This window comes from Lampetra fluviatilis, chromosome 33, assembly GCF_964198595.1.
Source record: "Lampetra fluviatilis chromosome 33, kcLamFluv1.1, whole genome shotgun sequence".
NCBI lineage: Eukaryota > Metazoa > Chordata > Hyperoartia > Petromyzontiformes > Petromyzontidae > Lampetra > Lampetra fluviatilis.
The window spans coordinates 7,043,731-7,068,519 of NC_136307.1; the positions used below are offsets into that span (position 1 = coordinate 7,043,731).

The window sequence follows — 24,789 nt, forward strand, 5'->3', positions numbered from 1 at the left end:
TAAGACCCGGAAGCGATCCCGTAGGCAAATCGTCCGGAGGAAATGGAAACGCTGCTTCTTGCAATCAACACTGCCCGGAACAAAAATGTGGCGCCCCCTCGACCGATTGTTGATTCCGTTTGTCAAAAAGCGACAGGGCGATCATCGCGGGGCGGATTGCGCGTCCCCTTCGAGCGCCTAACGATTGTTGTCACAGCAATAATGTTTACGTTGTTAACGTTTTAAAGTTCATCCGAGGGCCGACCTGCTCGGAGCTTGAGACGGGTGAGGGGGCTGTGGGCACGCGAGACGATTTTGCCAGGCGGTCGGTGGGGTGATTGTGGTATCATTTGTAATTGGAGTTTATAATGTAATGTATTGGGGCTAGTTCGGACTGTGAACACGTTTCAAAACTAAGGTTGATACTCTTGGGTTTTTTCGGTAAAGTCACGTAGGTAAAAATAATAATAATAATAGAAATAATAATAAAAATAATAATAGAAATAAAATAATACATCGCGACGTTTCGGAGGCAACACAAGTCTCCGTCATCAGGTGGGACCGTCACAGCTAGATTTACCGTATCAAGTGAGGAAAAATCTAAGAGACAAGCTCTTAAATACAAGTTAAAGTCACCTACGTGACTTTATCGAAAAAAACCTAAGAGTGTGAATCCTTGCAGTCACGAAAGCTTCAAATCTAGAATCAAAACGAAGGTGTTTGTGTTGAACATTTGACGTATCGTATGCGGTTGTAATTGTCACGTAATGTGTCATTTAAAATGTTTTTCGGGGATAGTTGGCAGCAAAGTGGAACGTGCACAGGAGCTAACCAACCCCGTGGTACGGCTGGGTTTAGTAAAGGTTTATCTACCTAATGGAGGAGGCATTTAACTCGCTGGAAATTGATGCATTTATCCCAGATCTCACAAACCGAGGCACACACAAACAATGTATTTAGAAGTAATTAAAATAACGTTTGCAAAAACGGTACAGCCACGCTAAATATTGAATAAATTAAGTACCAAAATACATATCAAGGGGAGAGGCACGTTGCGTTATAACACGTAGCTCTGGCCAAAGGTATTTACAACAACATTGCAAGATGTTATCCTAAAATTGGAGTGGTTCAATTCTATTTTAAAATGTTACTGGAGAAACTGTTATGGACCCACACAATGTTGGAATAAAAGATGCAGGGTGAAATGCCTTTGGGAAAAAAACTAAATTCAAATTGCAGTGTTAATATAATTAACTTAAAATAATATGTAAACGTAAAACACTTTTGTGTTGATCATTAACACAGGCTGCACTGCTGTCCGCAAGGTCTGAAAGGATACTTAATCTTGTGACCTTTAAAATTGGGTGAAAAACTACAAGACACATTTTTAAAAGGTATTTTTGGCCTTATATTTTCTTATTTGCGTTTGTGGTCGGCGATTTATACAGTAATTAGGCTGCATATGCGCGTGCTGTTTACAATACATTTAATGTCCTTTTGTAATAAGAGGTTTTGTTTGTACGAGTGTGCGTGATTTGTCCGCTATATCGTGTGCGATATATTGGGTTTTCTGTAACGTGTTTGGAATTATAATTACCATGAGTGCCTGCTATGAAATATACCCACTACTATGGCCTATGTTGTCATTTGAACGGGTGTTTTTGCTTTTCAATTACACATCATTGCTGTGCGACTCACATGCTGGGTTAATAGTGTTTACAACACAGAAAAACAATTATGGATACATCTATAATATGATAATGGAGCAATAGGAGTGGAAATATAATTTATATCAGGACGTTTTCCTCGCTGAATGTTTTCCGGGTCCGTGGTACAATTCAGTAGGCATGTGGCTGCTAACCGCTTCCATGCGCAGAATCGATGTGGTGTGCCGGGAGCCCTGATCAGTAGTCATCCATAAAGAGTGGAGGCGTATATGCAGTGTCACAGTGGTTAACGTGCTGTACTGTGAACTCGTCAACAATAATTCGATTCCTGACCCCCACCAACCCGCACTGACCAGTCTGGGGAAGTATGGCCAAAATCCCACGAGACTGCCATCATGTGGGGGGATGCCTTAATCCAGTAGTGGATTGAGTAATGATTGTTCATTGCAACAATTACTTCAAGATTAGGTAAATATCTAGAACGTTTGTCATTTGAGTGGGTTTGTAGCTGTTACTATATACTGGTGCTGAATTAATTTATGAAACTTTGTTTTGATGGATTGTTGGTGCGGTAATACATTATAACTGACAAATAGCTGTATGAAAGCAGACTAGGGCCCGTGTCACCACCAACACATTGTATTGGCCCCAAAGGTGTTCAAGATTCTGTGGAGGTGGCTCTTGCCTTGCCTTTAACACCAGGAAAATCAACAGAATTTGTTTAACGGGCTCCACTGCTGATGAGGGCTTTAGAGAAGTCGAAATCGGTACAGGAGTCTTTTTTTGTTTGACCAATGCTGCTGTAAAACATGGATCCAGAAGGCCCATTGCTGGATGGACATACACTTTACGTTATTTAAGGGTGGTGTAATTATGTAAATGGACACGTGTACAGTGTTAGTATGTGACGATTGACCTCTGTACATCTGTCGATATGCTGAAGTTCAAGTGCTAGTCGTGTTAATAGCGCTTGCGACATACTATACAGTTCCATTTAAACAAGATAAATCCGAGTAAAACAGAAGTTTGCTTAAGCATCGAAGATGTTTGTTGAAGATTCCGCAGAGCGGAATTAAAATTATATAACGAGAAGATGCCAACCCTTTTGGTGGAGTCCTTGTGAAAAACGTAAAAGCAACACATACCAAGTGACAACACTGACAAAATGTTTAATCCGTGTGTAGTACGTGCTCTGACATGGATCAGAAACATTGATATTGACAAATAGAATAGAACAAAATAGGCGAAGTGCATGCTTGCAGTTGCACTAACAGATGGAAAGACGAACAACATGGATCGAGGGACAAGCATAAGCCGGAGACATCATATGCAAGTACCATCCCCATCGTAGGAATGTGGAATTACACACAACCGGCTGAGGAATCGGAAATGAGTGCCACCCAATGTTTGTTTTAAGCAGGCAACCATTTTCATTTGACAGCTCGTTGAGACCAGAAGGCTCTGAATCGTGTGTTGGAAATAATTTTCTGCCAGCTCCAGTTGCATTAAAGACCCGAGGCTTGAAACCAAATCGCTAGGAATGAGCTCAGTGTCATCAGAGCTCAAAAGCATAGCAGGTTTTAGCCTGGATAGTGCTTGGATTAGGTGGGTTGCATAGTTGACCGCCACGTGCAATAGGTTGTCATAGGCGTCTCGGGGCAGTGCTCTGCTCGAGGCACCAAAGAGGGCAGTACAGTAAGATGCATTGTTGTACTGTACTTCGATGTTCCTATATAAATGATCCCCTCCACGAACTAACCCGCACTGACCAGAATGGGGAAGTATGGTCAAATCGCCCCCACGGTTTGGGGGAGAGAGATCCTCGCGCAGCAGTGGCTTAACAAAAATGGCTGTAGATGTACAACGTCTTCGGTGGAATTCCACTTGACTTTGGTGGGAAGACAATTACTTAAGGTAGTTTGTGCAATCAGCTACTGGTGTGTAGTGTGGGGGGAGGTGGGGGGGGGCCCGTGGCGTCCGCCCATGGCCACAAGCCTGGTCTCACCCCTCCAATCTCGGTGAGCAAATGAAGCAGCTGTCGAATGCAGCTCTTTCTATTAATGGTGGAAAGACTAAATTTGGACTGCTGAGCCGATTGCGAGTTAATCTGAGGGCCTCTGCTCTGATTGCCAGGTGGTTGTATAATTTTCGCTTGGGGTTTTTTTTATCAGGTCAGAGGTGTGCTGGAGTTGTGGTTTGCCTACTATAGAATAGTGCAGAAGCGTTGCAAAGTGGGATGTGTGGGACAAGTGCGGATTGTATAACAGCACAACGCCCAGACATGAGATCCTGAGTTCACATCTTCATACAGCGTCCGCTCATCATTGGCAGCAGCAGCAGAGTTAATACCCATCATCTTCATCATAACCATGCATTGTTATATATTATAATTGTTATCATCAATAGAGTATAATCATGAATCATTATCTCTCTAGTGTGTGTATAATGAGCACCACCTGGTGAGACTGCATTGCTCGATGGAAGGAAGTTGACTGTTGCGAGTAATTTAATGTAACTTGGCCCCACCATAGGAATATGGAATTTCACATTGTACATCATACCTGTAATAATCGTAATACAGTAACTATTAACAATAATCATAGCACAATACAGTGCTCTCATATGATGGACAACTTTTGATCTCACGTTTGCCTTCATTGTGCCAAAATTTGTACACAGACACGGAGAAGAGCCGAGCGATTGAGCGGCAGAGTGAATGGGAGGTCAGGAGATTGGACAACCAAGTAAGACACGGAGTGGACGAGTGTTTCAGAGAGTGGACAAGTCGACAAGGCATAGAGTAGAGGAGTGACCAACAACAAGGGGAGTGGTGGACGGCAGAGGGGGCCGCCATGCAGGTGTCACTGGGCGGCATGTACTTTGCCATCATGCTCTTCCTGGGCAGCTTCCTGGGTAGCGTGTTCATGCTGGGACCCTTCCTGCCTCTGCTGCTCGTCAACCCGCCCTGGTACCGCTGGCTCACCGACCGCATCGTTGCCACCTGGCTAACGCTACCCGTGGTAAGGCCTCCCCTCTTCATTGCCTCCTCACCTGCGTGTCCATTTACGCGCTGCTGATGATGGCGATACCGCTGCTGCTGCTGCTGCTCATGATTAAAATTGGTAATCCGCAGCCCGTTTGGATGAAGGCCTTCCCGTGCCGTGTCGCTCATATGGGTTGTTTGACCACGTTGGTTAGCGCGGTTTGATGAAGTGAGGTCTCAGGTCTGGTTGGATATTGCTCGACACTGATGTATGCTGTGGCCAGGAATGGAATTCAGGTCACTGGGTTCATAGCACAGTGCACTAACCGATGTGCCACCACTCCACTCTACCTGCCCATGATCATTAAGCATGCAATGTTCAATCCTCTATGTGATTTCATGAAGTCTCACAATTTGGGGTCAAGCTTTGATTTAAGAAACATTGGTTCTACTGTTTCATCTGTATTGTTTGCCTCGTTCTGACTCATGCATTGCTTTTGGTCCATTTCATTCACTCCGTTAGCCTAAAGGTTATATTTGTAAGTAATCGTAAATAATTTAATCTAACGTTACATGCATGATTGAACAAATTCATTGTAACCTGCCTCATGATGATAATGCTGCTGCTGTTGATAATTTGAACGATGATTATAATAATGTTGCTCCTGCTGCTGCCGTTGTTGATGCTGCTGCCACATTGTCAGCAGGGCGCAGTGCTGCAAACTCTATTATACTGTACTATGTGCCAACATCTATGCTCTCCATCTTCACCAAACCGCACTATCTGGCATGGTGTAGTTTGGATAAATAACCCCCATGACTGCACGTGTCGGGAGGCTCTGATTCAGCAGGGGATTTACAAAGTGCTGTCCATGTAAATGTCTTAGAATCATTCTAGCAAGTGTGGCCTTGGATATTTGTATAAGTATTGTGCTGCACCAACAATCCAAACCACTGTTAAGTGACAGCACTTTTACTCGTATGGTTGATGTTTTCCAGTCGCAGTTTTCAATTAACTACTCTGTTCAGCAAGGTGCATAGGTCAGGTAAATCAAACCGAGTGGGGTCTAACAGCTGTGTAGTTCTTTACTGGATTTGCAAGTTCTGGACAATACAGTCATGTCGAACCCCCAAGTACTTTAAGGTACTTTAGTCTGGCTCTATGAGCCTCAACCGTTAACACTGAACTCCAAAAATGGAAAGGTGCCTCAGTCGGGCTATTTATGTTATTTCATCGATTGGTGTGCGTATGCAGTGTATTTACAGGGCTGCTTGTGTTTAAAGGTTGTTTGTGTCCACCTGACATTTTGACATTACAACATCCTGTGTGCTATTTATATTCTTGTGACATGCATCGTGATAATTTTAGTTTCCTTTCAATAATAGGAAGTGACGTCGCTTTCATGGCGACACTTCTGTTCCATGTTTTTTTCCGCCAAAAAGTAAAATCGTGTGATGTTACTTTTGTCAGCACGGAAATATATTACATTATTACATCGAATAAATGATAAAAAAATGTGAAAAAGATTACAAATTTTTAATAAAAATCCAATATGCCTGAAGGGGAACATTTTTAAACCCTGCATACTTCGAGCAGTAACACGAGGATCATAAATACAGACAATGACAAAGAGAATGGAACACAGCTGGGAATGTGTGATGCCGCCGCCACGAAGCCGTTCGGCAGGCGCCCCATCCCCGACCTCGCCACCACCAAGCGACGGAGCCAACCCCTCGTCCCCCTCACCTCACCTCACATGAACACACCCGCACGCATTTCCCCCCCCCATAGAGCTGGAAGGGAAGGTCACCTGATCGACCGGTTTTTATCCGAGAAACGCTTATCGGGATTAACTCTCACGGTTTCCGGCGATCAGGGAATTGGACGGCCTCCCCCGACGCTACGTTGCACCGCGGCGCTGCGACCTGCCTTAAGATGGTATGGCCGCGGCGAGGGGCATTCGGCCACCGCGGTTGAAGCGCATCCCCCACACACACCACCCACGTGTCGACGGGGCAAGCAGGGGAGGGACGGGACAGCATGAGTAGCGGGACCGCAGGGGCTCTTGCGCATAGTCACGGATAGTTGGGATAATTACGCTTGAGCGCGCAGGCACCATTGTTAGGGAGGGAAAGGGATTAATTAGAATTTACGCCGCGCAACGCCGCACATTGATTAGCATATCACAGGCGCCCGGAACCGCGGTGCGCGTGCTAGAGGACGCGAGCCCATTGTTAAGGAAAAGCTGAGGGCCGCCGTCCGGCGCGGAGCCGCATCCCTTTGATGTAGGGAGGATAAAAAGGGGGGCAAAGGAGAGATCGGGGTCTCTTACTGCAGCGCCAGAGGACCAGACGCGGCTCCAGCCAGCGACCCGGACGTCCGTGCGACGCATCGAGGTACGCTGTTAGCACAGGGAGCAGCAAACCGCCGTGGGCACCCAACAGTGAGTAAGGAGGTGAAGTAGGGTCATAACCGATAAATAGGGAATAGGTAAAGGTTTAGTGGAATAGGCCAGCCTCGTCGACTTACTGATTTAACATTATTTACCAGGTAGCAGATAATAAATCATTAATAGCGAAGCGTGGCCTCGCGTGATCTTGTCGAGCAGTGTGAACGTGTGGGTGCGCGTGTGTACACAGTGGCTCGCCACGTGAGTGAGCGCTGCGCGGAGCTGCGCGGGTGGGTGCGCGTGTGTTCACTACGTGTATGATACAGGTGCGCGATCCCAACGTGAGTGCTCAGTGGTGAGTGAGTGCCGCGGGGAGCTGTGTACGTGAGTGCGCGCACGTTCGCTACGTGTCGGATACGGGTGCGCATTGGTCACGTGGTTATTCGACGTGGAGGCGAGTGCCGTGTGGTGCGGTGTACACGGCGGCTCGCCACGAGGGAGCGTTGCGTAGAGCGGCGCACGAGTGGGTGTCGCGTGTGTGCAGGTGTTTGCGCTCGTAGTGTGGGGGAAGGGGTCGGTGCGTCCGCAGGTCCCCGCTCTGTCTATCGCCGCAGGGACTCGCGCAGTGTGAGGGCAGCGTCATTCGCCCTCCGACCCCTGACCCCCGTTTAATAGCGCGTGATTCATGGAGAGACAACGCAGCGTTTACAGGTGAACGAGAGCGTGCGGCGAGCTATGCCTCTCACACGAGCTCGCGGAGGGACGGACAAGGGAGGGGAGCCGTCGGGCGATGAGCCCAGCGACGGCAGCAGATGCTCGCAGAGTAGCGAGGGGTCGACGAACAGCAGAGCCCCTGCCATAGGCACGGAGCAGGGAGGGACTTCGGGGACCAGCGGCCCCAACAAATGGATCCACTCAGGATGGCCTGGGACGTTTCTCCTACCTTTTAGAATATTCCATAAGTTGCTTCAGTTTTGCCACTGTTGGTGGAAGGCCCTCCAATAGAGGGAGCTCTATGAAGGCCCTCTCAGGATGTTTGTCCTACTTTTTCCCAAAGAGGCGGAAGTGCCCACACTTTAATCCACCACACGTGTGACCTGCTGGTCGACCATCTGTGGCGATGCCCATTACATACTGCCGGGTGCCGTACCGGGAGATCACATCGGGGATCCTCTTGATTGCAAGTCCAGTATGCTAACCATTACACCATGGAATTATCTGAATAAACATTATTACATTGAAACAATTATGGTTGCCCTGGCTGTGCCGACCATGTGCCCGACGCAGGCGCTGCTGGAGTTGGTGTTCGGCGTCAAGGTGGTGGTGACGGGCGACGGTTTCCGCCCAGGCGAGCGCAGCGTCATCATCATGAACCACCGCACGCGACTCGACTGGATGTTCCTGTGGAACTGCCTTCTCCGCTCCAGCTACCTGCGTCTCGAGAAGATCTGCCTCAAGTCGACGCTCAAGCACGTGCCGGGCTTCGGTGAGTCCTGGAGAGGGCGAGTGCCGCCACCACCGCCACTGGGAAATCAATTAATTACTGAAGTGCTTTCCCACCCGATGACGGACGCTTGTGTTGCGCCAGAAACGTCGTGATTTATTTTATTTATTCTTATTTATACCTACGTGACTTTCCCGAAAGAACCAAAGAGTATAGAAGTGGAATGATTCGTCGATTTGATCACCATCAGCCATTATCAATCCACTGCTGGATAAAGGCCTCCCCAATCTATCACCATCACTCATGATCCCACGATGCAACAATATACCAAGCACCTGCACACACGAGGTGATTTCATCACTCCATTTCCTCAATCTATGTCATCTTTGGCACATTCCCTTCCTTCAGCTGCCACTGCTATTATTCTTGATGACCAGCTATCTTTCCTTGCAGAGACGTGTCCTACCCAAAGCCCACTTATGTTTATTAACAGTGTGATATGCCTGATATGTTCTGTAGTCTAGGCATTACTCTTTCTGTCTCACAATGTCCTGTATTACATCTCCGATTAGCACGGTTGGTTACGTATAGTGTGAAAGAAGTTAAACATACATGTATTGTAAAAAGTTAAATACATTAGTGTTCCATCAATGGCCCTTTTTCATAGCATGTGCTGTATAATGTATTATTACTACGGCTTTGTCTGTTACTCAATGGCTACTATTAGGTAACTATTCACATGCCTGTTTGAAAAATGGTTTTTAGAAATATATGTTTTTGTATAAAGTGCAGTTTCCAACCCTTATTAACTCTCTCTGGTTCTGAAGAAGAGCCTTAACTTGAAATGTCACCTATTGTACGCTTATTTTTTAAGTCATTGTTATTGATGAATACGTTTTTCATATGTAAATATTACCTTTTAGGCTAAAGCAATTCATGAAACTGAACATCAAAATAAGACAATACAAACAATAAAATACACACCAGGCAAAAACAAAAGTATTCCTCTATGTAATCAGGATCCTGAATCATGGCACTTGATCAAATCGTGGTGGTTTCACTCGTTCCATACCTCGTAAACTACACACGGTCACACCTGCTTTTGCGAATCTAACGTTGATCACATAAGATACCAAATGAACGACTGATTGCTCATCCGACCATCCCAGATTCAAACGCAGAATCTCAGTCGTGCTGGCTGAGCACTCTGGGCCGAGCTGGGATCTACAACCCCCTGAGCCAATCGGTAACTCCAAGGTTATTCCTTTTTCTTTTGTATTCCTTTAAATGTGCTTGCCAACGAGAAGAGACAATTAGCGTGCACACGAAGTGGGGCCCAACGGGGGGGGAGGGGGGGGGTGGTTGAGCTGCCCCCGTGTGCCGAGCTCGGTGGCGTTCATTGGGGCTCCTTCTCACTGCCCTCCGCGCTGCCCGCAATGACACGTGAAGATAAATCACGGCGGTTATTTTTATTCTTCGTCTCCTATTCTTACCCTGCTACCCTCCCCCCCCTCCCCCCACTGCCGCCGACCTCTCCTCCATCTCCCCACTCGTTTTTGGTTGCGACGAAACCCCGTTTATTTCTGTAGATTTAACGCCTCGTTTTAGAGCCACAAACAACAATGACTTACTTACCCTTGCAAAAACCAATCCAAATGTCATCGCGGAGGAAAATATTTTTTTTAATCGGCTTTATTTTATGAAGGAATTTATATTATGTGGTTTTTTTTTTCTTGTTTTATTTTGGCAGTTGCTTGTTCAGAATATAATTTTAATAGAATATTTGGAACCACGTGTCTCCATTGTTTGTGTTACGTAACAGACCTTCACTCGAGTACCAAACTAAATTAATGCAACAATATGGCGACACACAATGACAACATTTATTTCAATGATGTTTTTGTGCTGATTCTCCTAGTGCTCATTGTGTCTGCGAGTGCGCGGGGAGACCGGGGGGGAGGATCAGAATTTTTTTCAGAAGTCAGAATCTTTATCTATCTTGGAGAAATCCGATGAGCTATGAAGCTCTTTTTCACAGTCCAGTAGATCGCATGGTGAATGGAACCTGGTTTTGGCACGACCCTGCCCCCTTCGTCCATCCCCCCTCCTGTCCTGGAATTCACTATCTCACTCGCCCTGCTCAATCGTTCCTTCCCTGCTGCTGCCTCCTCGGTGTAGAACTTCCTCCACTTGGCTGACCATATTGCGGATTCGTTACTCATATTTGAGCCCAGGTTCAAGACCTTCCGCTTTTTCTCTGGCTACAAGCATCTCTGCCAAGTTTCTTCGTTCTTACCATTATCGCACTCCTATGTGTGTGTTATTTCTGGTCAATCAAAGTTAAGCCCACACAAAATAATGACAAGTAAAAAAAATATCCTATGTATGCATGGGTTAATGCTTTGTCCCTACATTTAATTTACACTATGGAAGCTGACGTGGAGCTTTAGGAAAAATACATTTGCATAGTTGCAAATAGTACTTTTGGCTTTGTGTCTCGCAAGTTTTGGGCAATCCCTTTGATCAGTTTGGCCACTATTCAATCGGGCAAGTCCCGAATAGAAACACATCCTACAGATTGGTTAATTTGTTTGAGAGTTTTTATTCCCCACTGCCCCATGAGGGACGGACAGACAGATGAACTGAGATAATGCATAAACAATTTCAACTTTGGTTGGAAAGCATTGAAAATCAACTACCCAAACACCTCAATGCAGGGCCCTCCTGAAAAGTATGATTAAGACTGTGACGCTTCACTGGGTTCATACAATAGATTACAAGGAGGCAATTAACAGTTATTTAGTCAGTTGATTAAACGTTATCCTTACACTCTCGATGGTGATATCACTGCCAAGCATATTAAAACACCATTTGTGTTGATGTAACAAGCTCTAATAGGATCAGACACGGTCCCGGGTGATTTGATTAACAGGCAGTCACCGGTATGACTTCCGGTAACAAATCCGTTTCCTCCCCCACACCTTCCGCGCCCCCGTGGTGCCGCTGTGCAATGTGGGTATGCTTAGGCTGGGCCATGCAGGTGGCGGCGTTTGTGTTTATTGCACGACGCTGGGAGCAGGATGAGCAGCACATTACGCGCCACCTCGACTACTTCACGGCCATCGACCAGCGCCTCCAGCTGCTCTTCTTCCCCGAGGGCACCGACCTGACCGGTGAGAAGTCCGTGCATGGACAATCGCGTGACAGAGGGGGGATGGGGAGGGAGGGCATCATGATATCTTGATCCTCACACCGCCCTCACTCGGCAACTCTCTGGATTAAAATAATGTTTTGCACCCGCATGGTGCTTGCTTTCGGGGCCTCGGCAGCTCGAAGTGCATTGCATCACATCTCATCTCAAACATTCCAAGGGCGGGCACCCCCAGTCGCAGATGTTCCCTTTGAGCACAAGGTGACTCGGCAGCAGCCTGCATTTGGGCATTGGTCTGCCAGTAGGAGCGATTATTGCTCTGCGTAATCCCAATTGAGTAATTTGTTTATTATCATAATAAACGGTCACTTTGAATCCACCATCATTTAGTGTTTAACATTGTCGGGTTGTAGCTGTTGGCTGCAGGGATCATGTGAAAAACACCATGCCAGTAATGAGGGTTGTTTGACCATACTTCACCATGCTGGTCAGGGCGGGTTGAAGGGTGGGGTGGCATGCCAGTTGAGACATCATTCGCCGTGACCGGGAATGGAACTCTGTTCGCTGGTGTCAGAGCACAGTGAGCGAACCAATGTGCTACTTCACCTCACATACAAAATATACAAATCGAAAAACACTGAACCATACGCACGTGATTCAGAACCTCCAGCAGAGATGATTGCCCTAGCATACGTCTGGTTTGTGTAGACAGACTCTGAATGACATTTGACTTGACTTCGGGTTGGGGTCATTCAGGTCGGAGTGATGATGGAAGTATCATTTGATATCCCGTGTTATTTGTGTGACCTTGAACACTGTGTGTGTGCGTCACACACACACACGTCACGAGCAGACACTCCTGCCCACGACAGGTCTGATTGAAATTATTTTCTCAACAGCCAAAAATTGGAGGTCTGAGAATTAAAAAAAAATCAATTCGCCGCGGAGCGACTCTCTCGATGGGCGATTTGGCAAGGGGCACGGAGTCAAGCGTGCCTAAGCTGTGTGACGCAAGCTGTCCCAACGTCCCCAAATGTCGCCTTAAAAAAATAAACGTAATACTCTGGCTCTCGAGATAATTAATTAATCAGTGTAGCTTTTGGAGCCCTGGCCGAGCCAATTAGGACCATGCCCTCAAACGCAAAAACACTCTACTGCCTGCCGACGTCGTTGAGATTGTGCGAAGTTGCTGGTGGTTGCGGTGACTTGTTTGCGGTGGGTGTGGCAATCTGTCACGGTGGCTGCACCTTACTCCACACCCTCATATCCAACACAGCTTCGTAGATGTAGTTGTAGTCACAGTTACTGGCTGAGCGTGCCACGAATATTAAAATAAATCAAGGTTCATTTTCGGTGGTGGGAAGCGGAAATAACTAAATAAATTCCACCCCCAGTTGGAATTTAACCCATGTTCACATATCAAAGGCCCACACTCGTATATATTAGGCTGTCCATCAGGCTACAACCTGGGTGACCCTGTTTCAGTTTGTAATGCTCATCTTTAGAAGAGGGATAAGGCAACAATAACCCGATCTGTGAGGAAAAAAAATTTAATCGATAAGATGAGTGCGTTAAATTGCGCGCCGCTCTTTGTGTGGTCCGCGATGCGGTGTTGAGCTGTCAGAGCGTTTATTGTGGCCATCAATACGCGGGTCGGGGCATCTCGCAAGCTTCACAATGCAGCTTTGCCACCATTGTCATTTTCGTCATTGTGATGCTAAAGTGCCTCCGAGTGGTGCATGAGACTCATTCCTGCTTCCACCACCCCCACCGCCTCCCTCTCCCGCTGTGTCCGTTTACTGTTCGCGCCTCGTGGACAACAAGACTCGTCTGTATTTCACTTTTATAATGGTCGTCCAACGTTTTGTGTGTTTTTGTTCGTTGTGTGCACACAGCGAACACTAAAGCACGGAGCGACGAATTTGCCGAGAAGAACGGCCTGCCCAAGTATGAGCACGTGCTCCACCCACGCACCACCGGCTTTACCCACATCGTACAGCGCCTACACTCAGGTATGTATGTATGTTGAACTTCTTCCGTACGTAGCTAATCGGCGGTGCGGGGGAAGGACAACAAACTAAACACAAAAAGCAGTTATAAAGAAATGAGTTTTCAATTTAGATTTAAAAGTCCATAGCGTCAGTGGCTTCCTAAGATTGGAAGGAAGAGCGTTCCAGACAGCCGCAGAAGAGCACCTGAAAGCGCGCGATGCAGTGACCGTCTTTGTTAGATGATTAGCCAAACGCTGCTGCGAGGATGACCGGCGTTCGCGCGATGGTTTATGCTCCTTGAACCACAATACCTTGCTGATGAGATCAGCAAGGTATTGTGGCAAGCACTTTGTGTGTAATGAGTGTGACCTCATAATGTATTCATCCGGCAACCGGAAGCCAATGTAGCTCCATGAGCACTGGACCGACATGGTCAGATCTTGCTCGTGTGGGGATTAGGGGGCGGGCAGTGCCACTCACAGGTGTGAGATGTTGATACAGCCTACCATGCATTCGTGTTTATGTGCTGCATAAATAGAAAATATTAAATTGGAACATTTCAGAGACAATGTAAAGGTAATTACAGGCAAAGCTAAGGTAATATTACATCAAATATCTTGGCCAATAGGGAGATAACGTTTTACAAACTATAGCCAACAGATTGAAATGCCGAGAGAAACAAAATTCGGAAACGGATGTCACCAGTTGTTGAAGGTGATCTGAGATCAACAAAAGCAACAGGGCAGATGAGAGTGGGTTGGAGCGCTTTTGGACAGCTGAACTGGATAATGAGAAGCAACCAAGCAATGTGCCTAAACAAAGCTTTTAATTGGTGCATATTACCTGTTTATGACACGCATCGGAAACATTGGCAAAGAAAATGCAACAAAAAAGGGCACATGTCATGGGGATGATGCACGTTGGTAAATACATGTGAATCAGAGAACAAGCAGAAGTTCAGAGACGTTATATTAACTGTTGGTGGATGTGGACAGGACATACGATGCGAGAGGGGAATATGGCCATTGGGTGGAAATAACTACCGAGTGGCAGCCAAAGAAGGGAAAAGCGGCCAAGAGTTCGTCCACCGAGGAGATGGGGCAAAGATTTCAGTATATTGTTAGTAGCTGATGATAATTATAATGAACATTTCATATTTCCAAATTATAAACATAAATGCGTTGCATACAAGCGGTCTGCTTGAAGTGCGGTCGCCCTGCTTGAGAATAAATGATAGAAGAGTAAAAATATATTTGGTACAATTTAACTTAACGGTTGTTTCTCTGCCTGCTGAAATGTAATGCTCTACACCACCGGCCGGCAACACGCACACCATTAATGAGGAACATGTTAGAGCATTGAAACCGGACGCATTAAAGTGGGGAAAAAATCCATATACTATTGACGAGCGGATGTATGTGCTTTTTTTTCTTTCATTTAAACAGGGTGTAATTGTTTAAGCTGAGTCTAATCGTAGGGTGGTGGTGGTGGCTTTGATGTGTTTCTGTAATTCGGCACTCGGTGGAGTTGACGGATCACAATTAGATTTTGTACACTGGAAACCCACCTGCTGTAAACTGTATTTTCAGAAGGCAGTGCTGCTGTGACCAGCCTTTATGGATTTTTCAGGACTCTCCCCTTATATCTGTTTTTTTTTATTCGGGTATTCCAGTTTCCCACCACACTCAAAATACTTTATACGGACCCAGCCAAACATCCCAAGCAGGACACTATTGATTAAGTATCCTCAGAGACAGCCGAGGCTTTTGGGGACAAAATAAATTATGATTGTTTTATTTTGTTACGTCCCCCGCCAAGCTATATTCTATTCTATTTGCGCTTTCATCATCGCATCATGCTAGTGAAATATTTACAAGCATCAAGGAGCGGCCCCGTAAGACAATACCGCTACTCACAATGTTGTCTAACGACTTGCGGATACCGTCTCCCCCCCCCTCTCCCAGGTGGGAAGCTGGACTGTGTACACGACGTTACGGTCGCCTACCCTTGCAGCTTCCCGCAGAACGAGCTGCAGCTCCTCGCCGGCCGCTTCCCGCGCGAGATCCACTTCCACGTGCGGCGCCACCCGATCTCCACGCTGCCCCCCGACGCCGCTGGCCTGGCCGCGTGGTGCTGCGACCGCTGGCTCGACAAGGAGGCCATGCTGCGCTCCTTCTATGAACGAGGCTCTTTCGTGGCACCGGCGACTGAACCGTCGCCAACGACCGCCAGCTCAAATGGCGCCGTCGTTGCGGCCACACCCATGGAGCCACCGGTGCCGCAGTGCAAATCGGAGCTGCGCGTTCGTTGCGTGCAGTGGCTGTCGCTCGTCTGGTGGACGGTGTTCACATGCGTTGCCGCACCGGCGCTCCTGTACAGCTCGGCGGTGGCGCGTGCATACTTTGTGGTGGCGTGCACGTTCTTCGCGCTGCAGGCGCGCGTCGCTGGCGGCCTTGAAAAGCTGGAGGTGGCGTGGTTCCCGCACTGGCAGCGGCTCAGTGGGTACGGGGCCGTCGCCAGTCGGGGCTCCTGAGAATTGTGGACTTGCGTAAATTTGCACGCCGCTGTTCACGATTCTTAGGCCTGAGCCCCTCCTTCTCGTGCCCCAACTCTCATCCCTCTGATCGCTCAGTCCACGCTTGAAAGAGATTTACAGTGTAATATTTGTCAGAAAACTGGCAATGTCCACTGTTTTGTGCCAGTTAAAAAAATTATTCCCACTCATGATTCAGGTCCTGATGGTCTCTGAGCTCAATCAAAGTGATTTCCCATTTAAATGAGCGCACAGCGGCAATCGTCGCCAATATACAGCCCTGAGCCAGTCGCACAAATTCCACATTACTTAGGCCAGGACTGATCCAATCCATAGATCAATTACTCATACTTTTCCACAAAGTGATACCACCGCTCCACCAAAACAATTATGTAACTTTAAATTTCCTTGGAACCTTCGACCTTGCTGCGCTGAACAGCACAGGGGGCGACGAAACTTTTCTCACACCTTCTGGTCTTCAGCCAGCTGAGCCACATCGTCCTATGTTACGCAACTGCTGTCAGAATGATACATTTCAAGGTGGAAAATGGTATTCTTTCATCCTCTGCCTGCATAAGCATTTCATTTTTAGGCCGTGCATTGTTTTTTTCCCAGTACATGAGGATGTTCATCAGCTTGGGGCGGGTGGTGGAGCGGTTAACAATTTCTTAAAAAAAAAACAAATAAATCGTCCACCTTCAAATTAATGCTCACATCAACGGCAACACCACCAAAATGCAAAGCTTCATTAAAACTCGTTAATATGTTTCGATATAAAAAACTCAGTAGCCATGCAATTTTTGCTCTTTTTAAAAACATCGCGGCATTTGTTTTTTTCATACGTGTTTTAAAAAAAGTTTCATTTATTGTTACCATGACGTCACCATGGATTCTTAAGGTAATCGTGTTAGTGATGCTATTTTATGCAATGTTTTACCGCCAGAACTACGTACATTCACCTTTTTGTCATCGTTCGGACATGTATTTTTTGTTGTCACCACCATCGCACTTATTTAAACGATTCTAAACGTTAGATACTCGAGGTGGCTGGGTGGTGCTAGGACAAACGCGCAACACACTGGAGCAAATGGTCTGACAACGTCTAGGATTTAGCCCCAAATCTGTTGAAGCAAAAACGAAAAACTGTTCATGAACGGTAAAGGGCTCTTTGATGAATGTATAAGGAGGAGAGGAAAGCCCTTGCGTGTGTGGTGAGTTTCACTCGTTTCAGTTGTCTCAGAATTTAGTGCAAGGAAAACACCTATTGCAATGTTTTATTTAAACTTAATTAGTGCTCAACACTTGAGTTGATCGTGTTGTAAAAGCTAAATGTTTGTCACAGTAGATGCCCCCTAATCTGATTGTATAGGTGCGAGGGATAAAAAAAAGAACTGTTACCAAGTTGGTAGCAGAGGCAACAAAAGGCTGTGAAATTAAACGAGGGCAAATGGTCATTGTTTACTGCAACAGTGTGTCATTGTATTTTATTGGGCCATAGGGCCCTGCAAAAAATATTTTCTTATATGACATAAATCATCTTAGTAGTTGCATTTATTTCACTGCTGTTCTGTGTCTTGGTCTCACATTTAATTTATAGACTTTTTCCGGTCTAATTGTAACGTGGTGTAGGAACACGTTTTCACCGAATCAGAAGATTCCATTTGGCACGAGCTGCGGATTGGCAGTTCGTGACAACGGCGCGTGCGGTGTGCACGGCGATTGTACACGAGCGGCGCGTACAGCTTGTTTTGTTTTTAAATTGCGACTTGTTATGCTAATGTGATGTTTTGTCTTCTGCCTTGACAAATATAAATATAAACACACGGCGCTGTCTTGTCAAACTTGCTTGCCCAATGAAAGCAGAATACAGAACTTGTTCAAATCAAAAACGGCCTGCAACTCGTTCGAATAAGTTCAGTCACTTTGTTTTCCAATCCGGAAATTGTTTCTCTTCAAACAGACCCAAATGGCATAATGTGCTGTGATTTAAATGCAGTTTTTGCAGTGGAGCACTGATTATAATTTATTATAACTTTCTGTGATTGGATGGAATATGTCATGTAGATTATTTTGACAAGTTAAAATCGGAAGGCTATATATCCTAAAATAGGAAAGATATACAAGAAGGAAATATCCTATTTTCATTTGTCCAAATAATGACGGATTCCATCTAATCACCGTTATAATGATCAATACTCCACTCTAAAAACGGCCTTTAAATCGCAGCACACAACGTCATTAGGGGGCTGTAGGAAGAGCGACGGGTTCCGGTTTATATATTTTCCTTCCCATTGCATGTCCAAGGAACTTATTCAAAGGTGGCTTATAAACATGAATTGAAGCTTTCGTGACTGCAGGAATTACTCTTTGGTTCTTTCGGTGAAGTCACGTAGAAATAAAATAAAAAAAATAGAATACGACGTTTCGATTGCAACACAAGCAACCGTCATTGGCATGTTCTGTTTACATGACAACCCTTACTACTTGGCTGTTTACGCGATTTAACCCCAAAAAGCCCGTTATGGATGATATTGGTCGCGAAAGCCGACGTGTTAAACTCAATAAGCACCAACAATGGAAGGTGAAAGGGGCCCCGCTGTCAAAGCTTTGGGAAGGGGTTTTGGAGTAGGTCAGTTGGTTAGAGTTAGGGTCAGGGAGATGGCCATTTGTTTAGGTTTAGGGTCAGCGAGAGGGCTCGTACTAGAGACTGGCTGGCTAGTTCGGGTTAGATGTTGTACTCGTGGCTGCTTGGCTAACTGCTAGGGTCAATCAGGGTGAGTACTAATGGCTGACTGGCTAGATAGTTAAGTTTCGCGTCCGTGACAGGGCTAGTCATGGAGCTGGTTGGCTGTTTGAGTTCGATCTAGTACTCGTGGTTTGTTTGGCATTTTGTTAAGGTTCGGGCCAGTAAGAGGGCGAGTAAAAAAAATTGTATTGGCTACTTAAGAGTTAAGGTCGGGATACCATTTTTGCCTTCCCTCTGACATCCATCGGAACATGGCCTTTTCAGTTTCTGGTTACTTTTCATTACTCATGCTCCCAGTGGCTGATGATTACTCGGAGGCGCTACTGCTGCTTTATACTGGTAGGAACCACCTGGTTCCACCAGCCCACAGGGGATTATTGTGTCCGTCCGTCGTGCATCGAAAAATGGGAGGGGTGGGGCTGGGTGGAGAGGGGAGGGTGGGGAGGGGCTGGGTGGGAGGGTGGGGAGGGGCTGGGTGTGGTGGGGAGGGGCTGGGTGGAGAGGGGAGGGGCTGGGTGGGAGGGAGGGGCTGGGTGCGGAGGGGCTCGGTGGGGAGGGGCTGGTCACTCAACGTTTAACTTACTCACGCCGGCTTGTGCCCGCCCTCACAGTCGGGCATATTTGCGGAATACACCACGCCGCCGTTGACCCTGGCCATTGACCGAGCAACCCAACGTTCCTACCAGCTCCCTCCGCAGGAATGTGTTGAATCCAATGCCCTTAACGTATCATGGGCTGATGGGCGGTGTAGGAAGCTGAACATAAAGCCAGCAAACGGCCACGTCGCAGTTGACAAGCCCCTGACACGGACACAAACGCCGTCATCCGCCAGCAAACCTAAATTCCAGCAAAAGACAATTATGTAAATCGTGCACCCCACATTGTATGCCAATAACAAATCGTGCTCATTAGGGAAGGCGCTGCATGCCAATAACGTCAATTATGCAAATTGAGATTCGGTGCTCTGGAATATTGTTATTGTTTACAGGGCTTGTTGATTGCAGGTTGGGGAGGGGAGGTTCCTGCCGGTCGTGTAAATGTCAGAACAACAGGCTCCAAATGCCGCCGATGTTTGCATCCTGAAGTGTGTGTTGCCTTGCTGCGCGGCACTACGACTCTCGTCAAGACAATTCAAGTTTGAACAAAACTGTAAGATAGAAGTGTGGTGCTATTAGGAACCTTTGCTGTTGAAAAGCAGGCAAATTGATCTGCTTGATCAAAGGGTTGCCCATTGATTAAAGGGTTGTCCTTTGATCATCTGGAGCTAATTAAAAACTTCCAAGGACAAACACATTAGGAAAGAGTAACGTCATTCCGTGCGTGTGCATGATTTTCCCCCTAACTCATCACTGACGAAGCATCACAGTTGTGTGGGACACGGAGATGCGTTCAGAGCTGTTTGACTTTTGGGCTGCGTCTTCATTGTGTGTGCACAGACAAATATAGTTGTGTCCTCCACAGGATTTGTGCCAGACTGCCGTAGCGAGCGAACTGCTGCTCACTTCGCTTCTCACCGCGACCCCCCGTCACCGGCACAACATCTCTCCTTGCTGCTGCTGCTGCTCCCCCATCCACGCCCCGGCAACCATGACGCCGGACAAGTGACTGCCGCGGTTGCTGTTAGCGATGCTGCCATCTCTAAGGCAACCGTAGCCACGGGAACAACCAGTTGCCTCCTCTCCAACTCTCCCCACCCACCCATCCACCCACTCACCCCTTACAGCTCCCACCACATCCAGCAGAGAAAATTGGTGAGCTGAGCCAAGGGTTTCCAATAATAGCAGGGGCACGTCGCTTTCCGAAGCCCCAAAGGGGACCGAGGGATTTTTTTTCACCGACAATAATTGGCTTATTTCAGCATGGGTCCCTAACGCGAGCACGCACGGCGCTCGAACAAGATGGGATTCGTAAGACGCGAGCAAACCAAACAATATGTTAAAGGTCTATGAAGCCTCTTTTTTCTAAATATACAAAATGATGAAAAATAAGAAGAGGTTTTTGCCCTTTCTGCCAATAAAACTGGAGGTGTTAAGATGTTCAAGCACTAAATAGACACCGTTTGCAAGGCATCACGTCTGCATTAACCACACGTACTTGTGGCAAAACATGCAAACATAATATATGCATTGTTTTAAACTGATTTGCCTACACCAGAGACAGGGTTCTTTATGGCCTTGTCTGAGCAGTGTTCGACAAGAGAACGCCATAAGGCGAACAGTAAAAAGATAATGCAAGTATCAGAACACGTATAGCTCGGGTCGAGCAGCTATATCTATGGGACCTTTCCCCCTGTATACAAAATAATGATGTTGCCACAAGTACATGTTTTGCCACGAGTATGTGCGGTTAATGCAGTCTTGTTGCCTTGCAAAAGGTATCTGGTGTTTGAACATCTTAACAGCTGTTTTATTGCCAGAAAGGGTAAATAAAACCTCTTAGATATTTTCATCAATATGTTAAAGAACATCGGACGCTCACAATACGTGCATACATGTGGTTACAGTAGTATGTGAGCCCAGACCAGATAATGTATTTGTCGTTACCACCATGAGGTGGCATAACTTTAGAGGTTCCAATATTTTGTTCTGTTGCCAAAAACAGTGAATTATGTAATAACCATTTGAAACGAGTGAGGTTATCAAGTAATTCGCTCTCGTTGGCCACGTAAATACATCGGCAATACAAACGTTTTGCTAGCTTAGGTGCTACCGACTTCTGCCCTGGCCCGTGAACTCCAAAAATCCCAAAAACGGGGAGACTGCTCATGACCAAATCATCCGATCTCATCAGACCTCAGAAGCTAAGCAGGATGGAGCCTGGAAAGTGCTTGGATGGGTGACCGCCAAACATAACACAGGCTGCTGCCAGGCTAGGTAGGTGGGCAGCAAAGGGTGGTGCAGTAAAATCCATTTGTTGCACACTACCGTAAACAGATGATCATCGATTATCCGGGAACGCGATTATCCGGCTTCCAACATGACCCGGTGGTCCCGGGGCTGATCCGGCAAAATCGACAAAAACCGCTCCAAAGGCTGTAACCCAGTTCGGCGATCGGCACCGTGTGCATGACAAAAAAAAAATACCTATGCTTGATATCAGTGTCAAATATTATATACAGTACATTATACACTATTTACAACGAAAACATTTAGAATACTGCACGTATGTACATCACCCCATGATGCAGTCTTCAAGATTGGAGTGGTAACTACGGTACAGTAAATAAAGTCACTTTTTAAAGTGGGATATTTATATAATTATATTTGAATGTTTATTCACGCCAATTTAATATAGGAAACAAATTTTAAACACAAGAGATTTTGGGTGAGATCGCGTTAATATTAACTAACCCAACACCTCTATTATAGATGCAAAAACTTAAGCGTTATATTTAAAACACTAAAAAATATATAACATCTAAAAACAATGTCGTACAAGAATGTGCAAAAATAAGCAATTTTAAATAATGACTTGGTGATTATCCGGCGTTTTGAAAATCCGGCGCCCCCCCCCCCGCCCCAAAGCCGCCAGATAATTGATTATCGACTGTACTTCTATGCTCTTATAGCTACATCCTCTGCCTTCACGAAACCAGCATTGACGGCTGTGGTGAACTATATTCCTGTAACTCCCATCACCCGTGCAGGCGTCGAGGACAAGGAGCGCGTTTGCCGCTTGTTGAAGTTTTGCGGCTCGAGTCCAGCGGTCACCCTGGTTAATACTGTGGGTATACTCGCCATAAGTACGCGCTGTCTACTTCACAATGGATGTTGGAGATCACGTGCGTCATTTGAAAAAGACTAGGACAGTCCAAATTTGCTGAATTAATGTTTTTATTTGCAAGTTGCCTAACTGTGTAAAACCACGTAGCAGCATCGCCCCGTACTGTGAAAGACTGCAGACTATGCTCGTCTGTGAAACATAGGACCTTGATGACAGCTTTGCGCTATAACAATTTTACGAATACTTTATTATTTTGCCAAGGGTTTTAACGCTATGCGATGGATTGTTATTCGATGTATTTTTGCAATTAAGAAAAATATCCATTTTATTTCTAACATGGGGTGACTATAGTAACATCTCGTGGCGCCAGAGGTCACATTAAGCCAATACATGCAAGATATACACGAATAAACAAATAGTTTGTTTAAGCACTTGATACAACGAATGTGTCATGAGTGTAATAATCGATATTGATCGACGAATCGATGTATCGTTGCACACCGAGCACAGAGTTAAGACGATGACATTTTTATTATAATTTTTTTTACAAATGATCCTGTGATGTAATTCGCGGAAGCTGCCCATTGTGAACCACCAAGGTGTGGATTTGTGCTTAATTGGCCGCAAGGACGGATGAGACATCGGTGTCTGCGCTAATCTCTTTCTACCATAAATGATTAAATGAACCCCCCAGCCCACATTAATAAATTAAGGGCGAGAAATGAGCGACGCCTTCGCGAATCGAATGCGCATTACGCGTTTTGTCAACAGCGTTGACGATCCGTGGAATTATGACATCTAGAAAATTGTCAACTTTGTATCGTGTTAACCATTTCATATTTGTGTGTGTGTGTGTTGAATGTATGTAAATGCAATTCGAACCCCGGAGACCTGAGTTATATGCCTGCTCAAAGCCAACATCAGTAATTAATCTCTACCAGTTCTGGGCCTTCCTAGGTCTATTCAGCCTCTAATGAGTACCTGTTGTGACGTGTAAACATAGCCACTAGGGATACAAAGGCGGCCGGGCGTGGTGCTGGCCACCCACCCCCTCGTGTGCCATGCCGGCCTTCACAGGTGCTCGCTAACAGCACTTGCTGTTAGCGAGCACCTGTGAAGGCCGGCATGCTGTTAAGGCTACATGGGGGTGTCTTTGTCAATATGTAAGGATGCATGACTGTAGCAGGTAATAGGAGACCGATATCTCAAGGGCTGTGATGGTTTCTGTGCAATGGGAATGACAGTGCGGTGACAATTCTCCACACACAGCTCAATAAAAACAATCCACAGCAGCGCAGACACACAATTATTTATTGTACATGCGCCGCAATTCACATCGTGAGTTTTTAAGCTCCGCACATAAGCACCAATTCATTTATAAAATAACACAATGTAACACGATTTTTGTTCCTGGGAAGTAAGTGTTATTTTCTAATTGCTTATGCCTCAAAAGTATAGAAAATGGTTGTTATTCCCCACAAACTTTGCTTTTGTGATCAGGACTTTATGTGAAGGAATGATACAAATGCACACGTTTTCTCATTGAAAATAGGTACATTTCAAAATATCACTGTCCTGGTCACTAAAGCAACGTTTGCGGGGAATAATAGCCATGTCTGTACTTTTAGGACATAAACAATTGGAAAATAACACTTACTACCCAGGAACAAAAACATATATTTTTGTTGTTGTTACACAGTGTAATCTTTGATGTTAACCGGACCACCAATGGTAGGCTGCGTCAACCTATGGGGGTTTTCACTGAGGCTCACGTAACTTGCTTGTAATGATGTTCATCACAGCCACAAATTGAACCAGGACACACAAAGACCAAAATCCCCCGTATAGCCTTAACAGACTGTTGGGGCAATTGCTGTTAGCGAGTAGCACCTATGAAGGACGGCACGGCACACGAGGGTGGTGGGTGGCCAGCACCACGCCCGGTCGCCTTTGTCTCCTCCTAGCGATATTTACACATCGCACCAGGTACACATTTGAACCTAGGAGAGGTTCAGATAATAGTCACTGGTGCTGGCCATTTAGACTGGAGGGGCAAGTGCTATTAGCGAGCCCCTATTCAGGTGAGTACGGTGGGTGGTGTTGCCAGCACCACGCCCAGTCGCTATTTGCCGACCCAGTCAGTCCTGCTGGTCACCCACCACACCAGGTGCACATTTAAGTT

The 24,789-nt window shown here is 46.2% G+C and overlaps 1 protein-coding gene across 2 annotated transcripts; it reads left to right on the plus strand.

The window, feature by feature from the left end:
* The first annotated feature begins 95 nt into the window (after positions 1-95).
* On the plus strand, positions 96-17,961 carry LCLAT1 (lysocardiolipin acyltransferase 1). 2 transcript variants are annotated; one of them, XM_078871986.1, is made up of 6 exons: positions 96-264; positions 4,326-4,666; positions 8,307-8,505; positions 11,490-11,636; positions 13,510-13,626; positions 15,570-17,961. In XM_078871986.1, exons 2-6 carry the CDS (start codon positions 4,499-4,501, stop codon positions 16,136-16,138), a joined length of 1,200 nt encoding a protein of 399 aa, XP_078728112.1. In that variant the 5' UTR covers positions 96-264; positions 4,326-4,498; the 3' UTR covers positions 16,139-17,961. The 2 variants fall into 2 exon arrangements, with proteins under 2 accessions (XP_078728112.1, XP_078728113.1); XM_078871987.1 differs by lacking the exons at positions 96-264; positions 4,326-4,666 and adding an exon at positions 6,884-7,026.
* Positions 17,962-24,789: the final 6,828 nt, after the last annotated feature.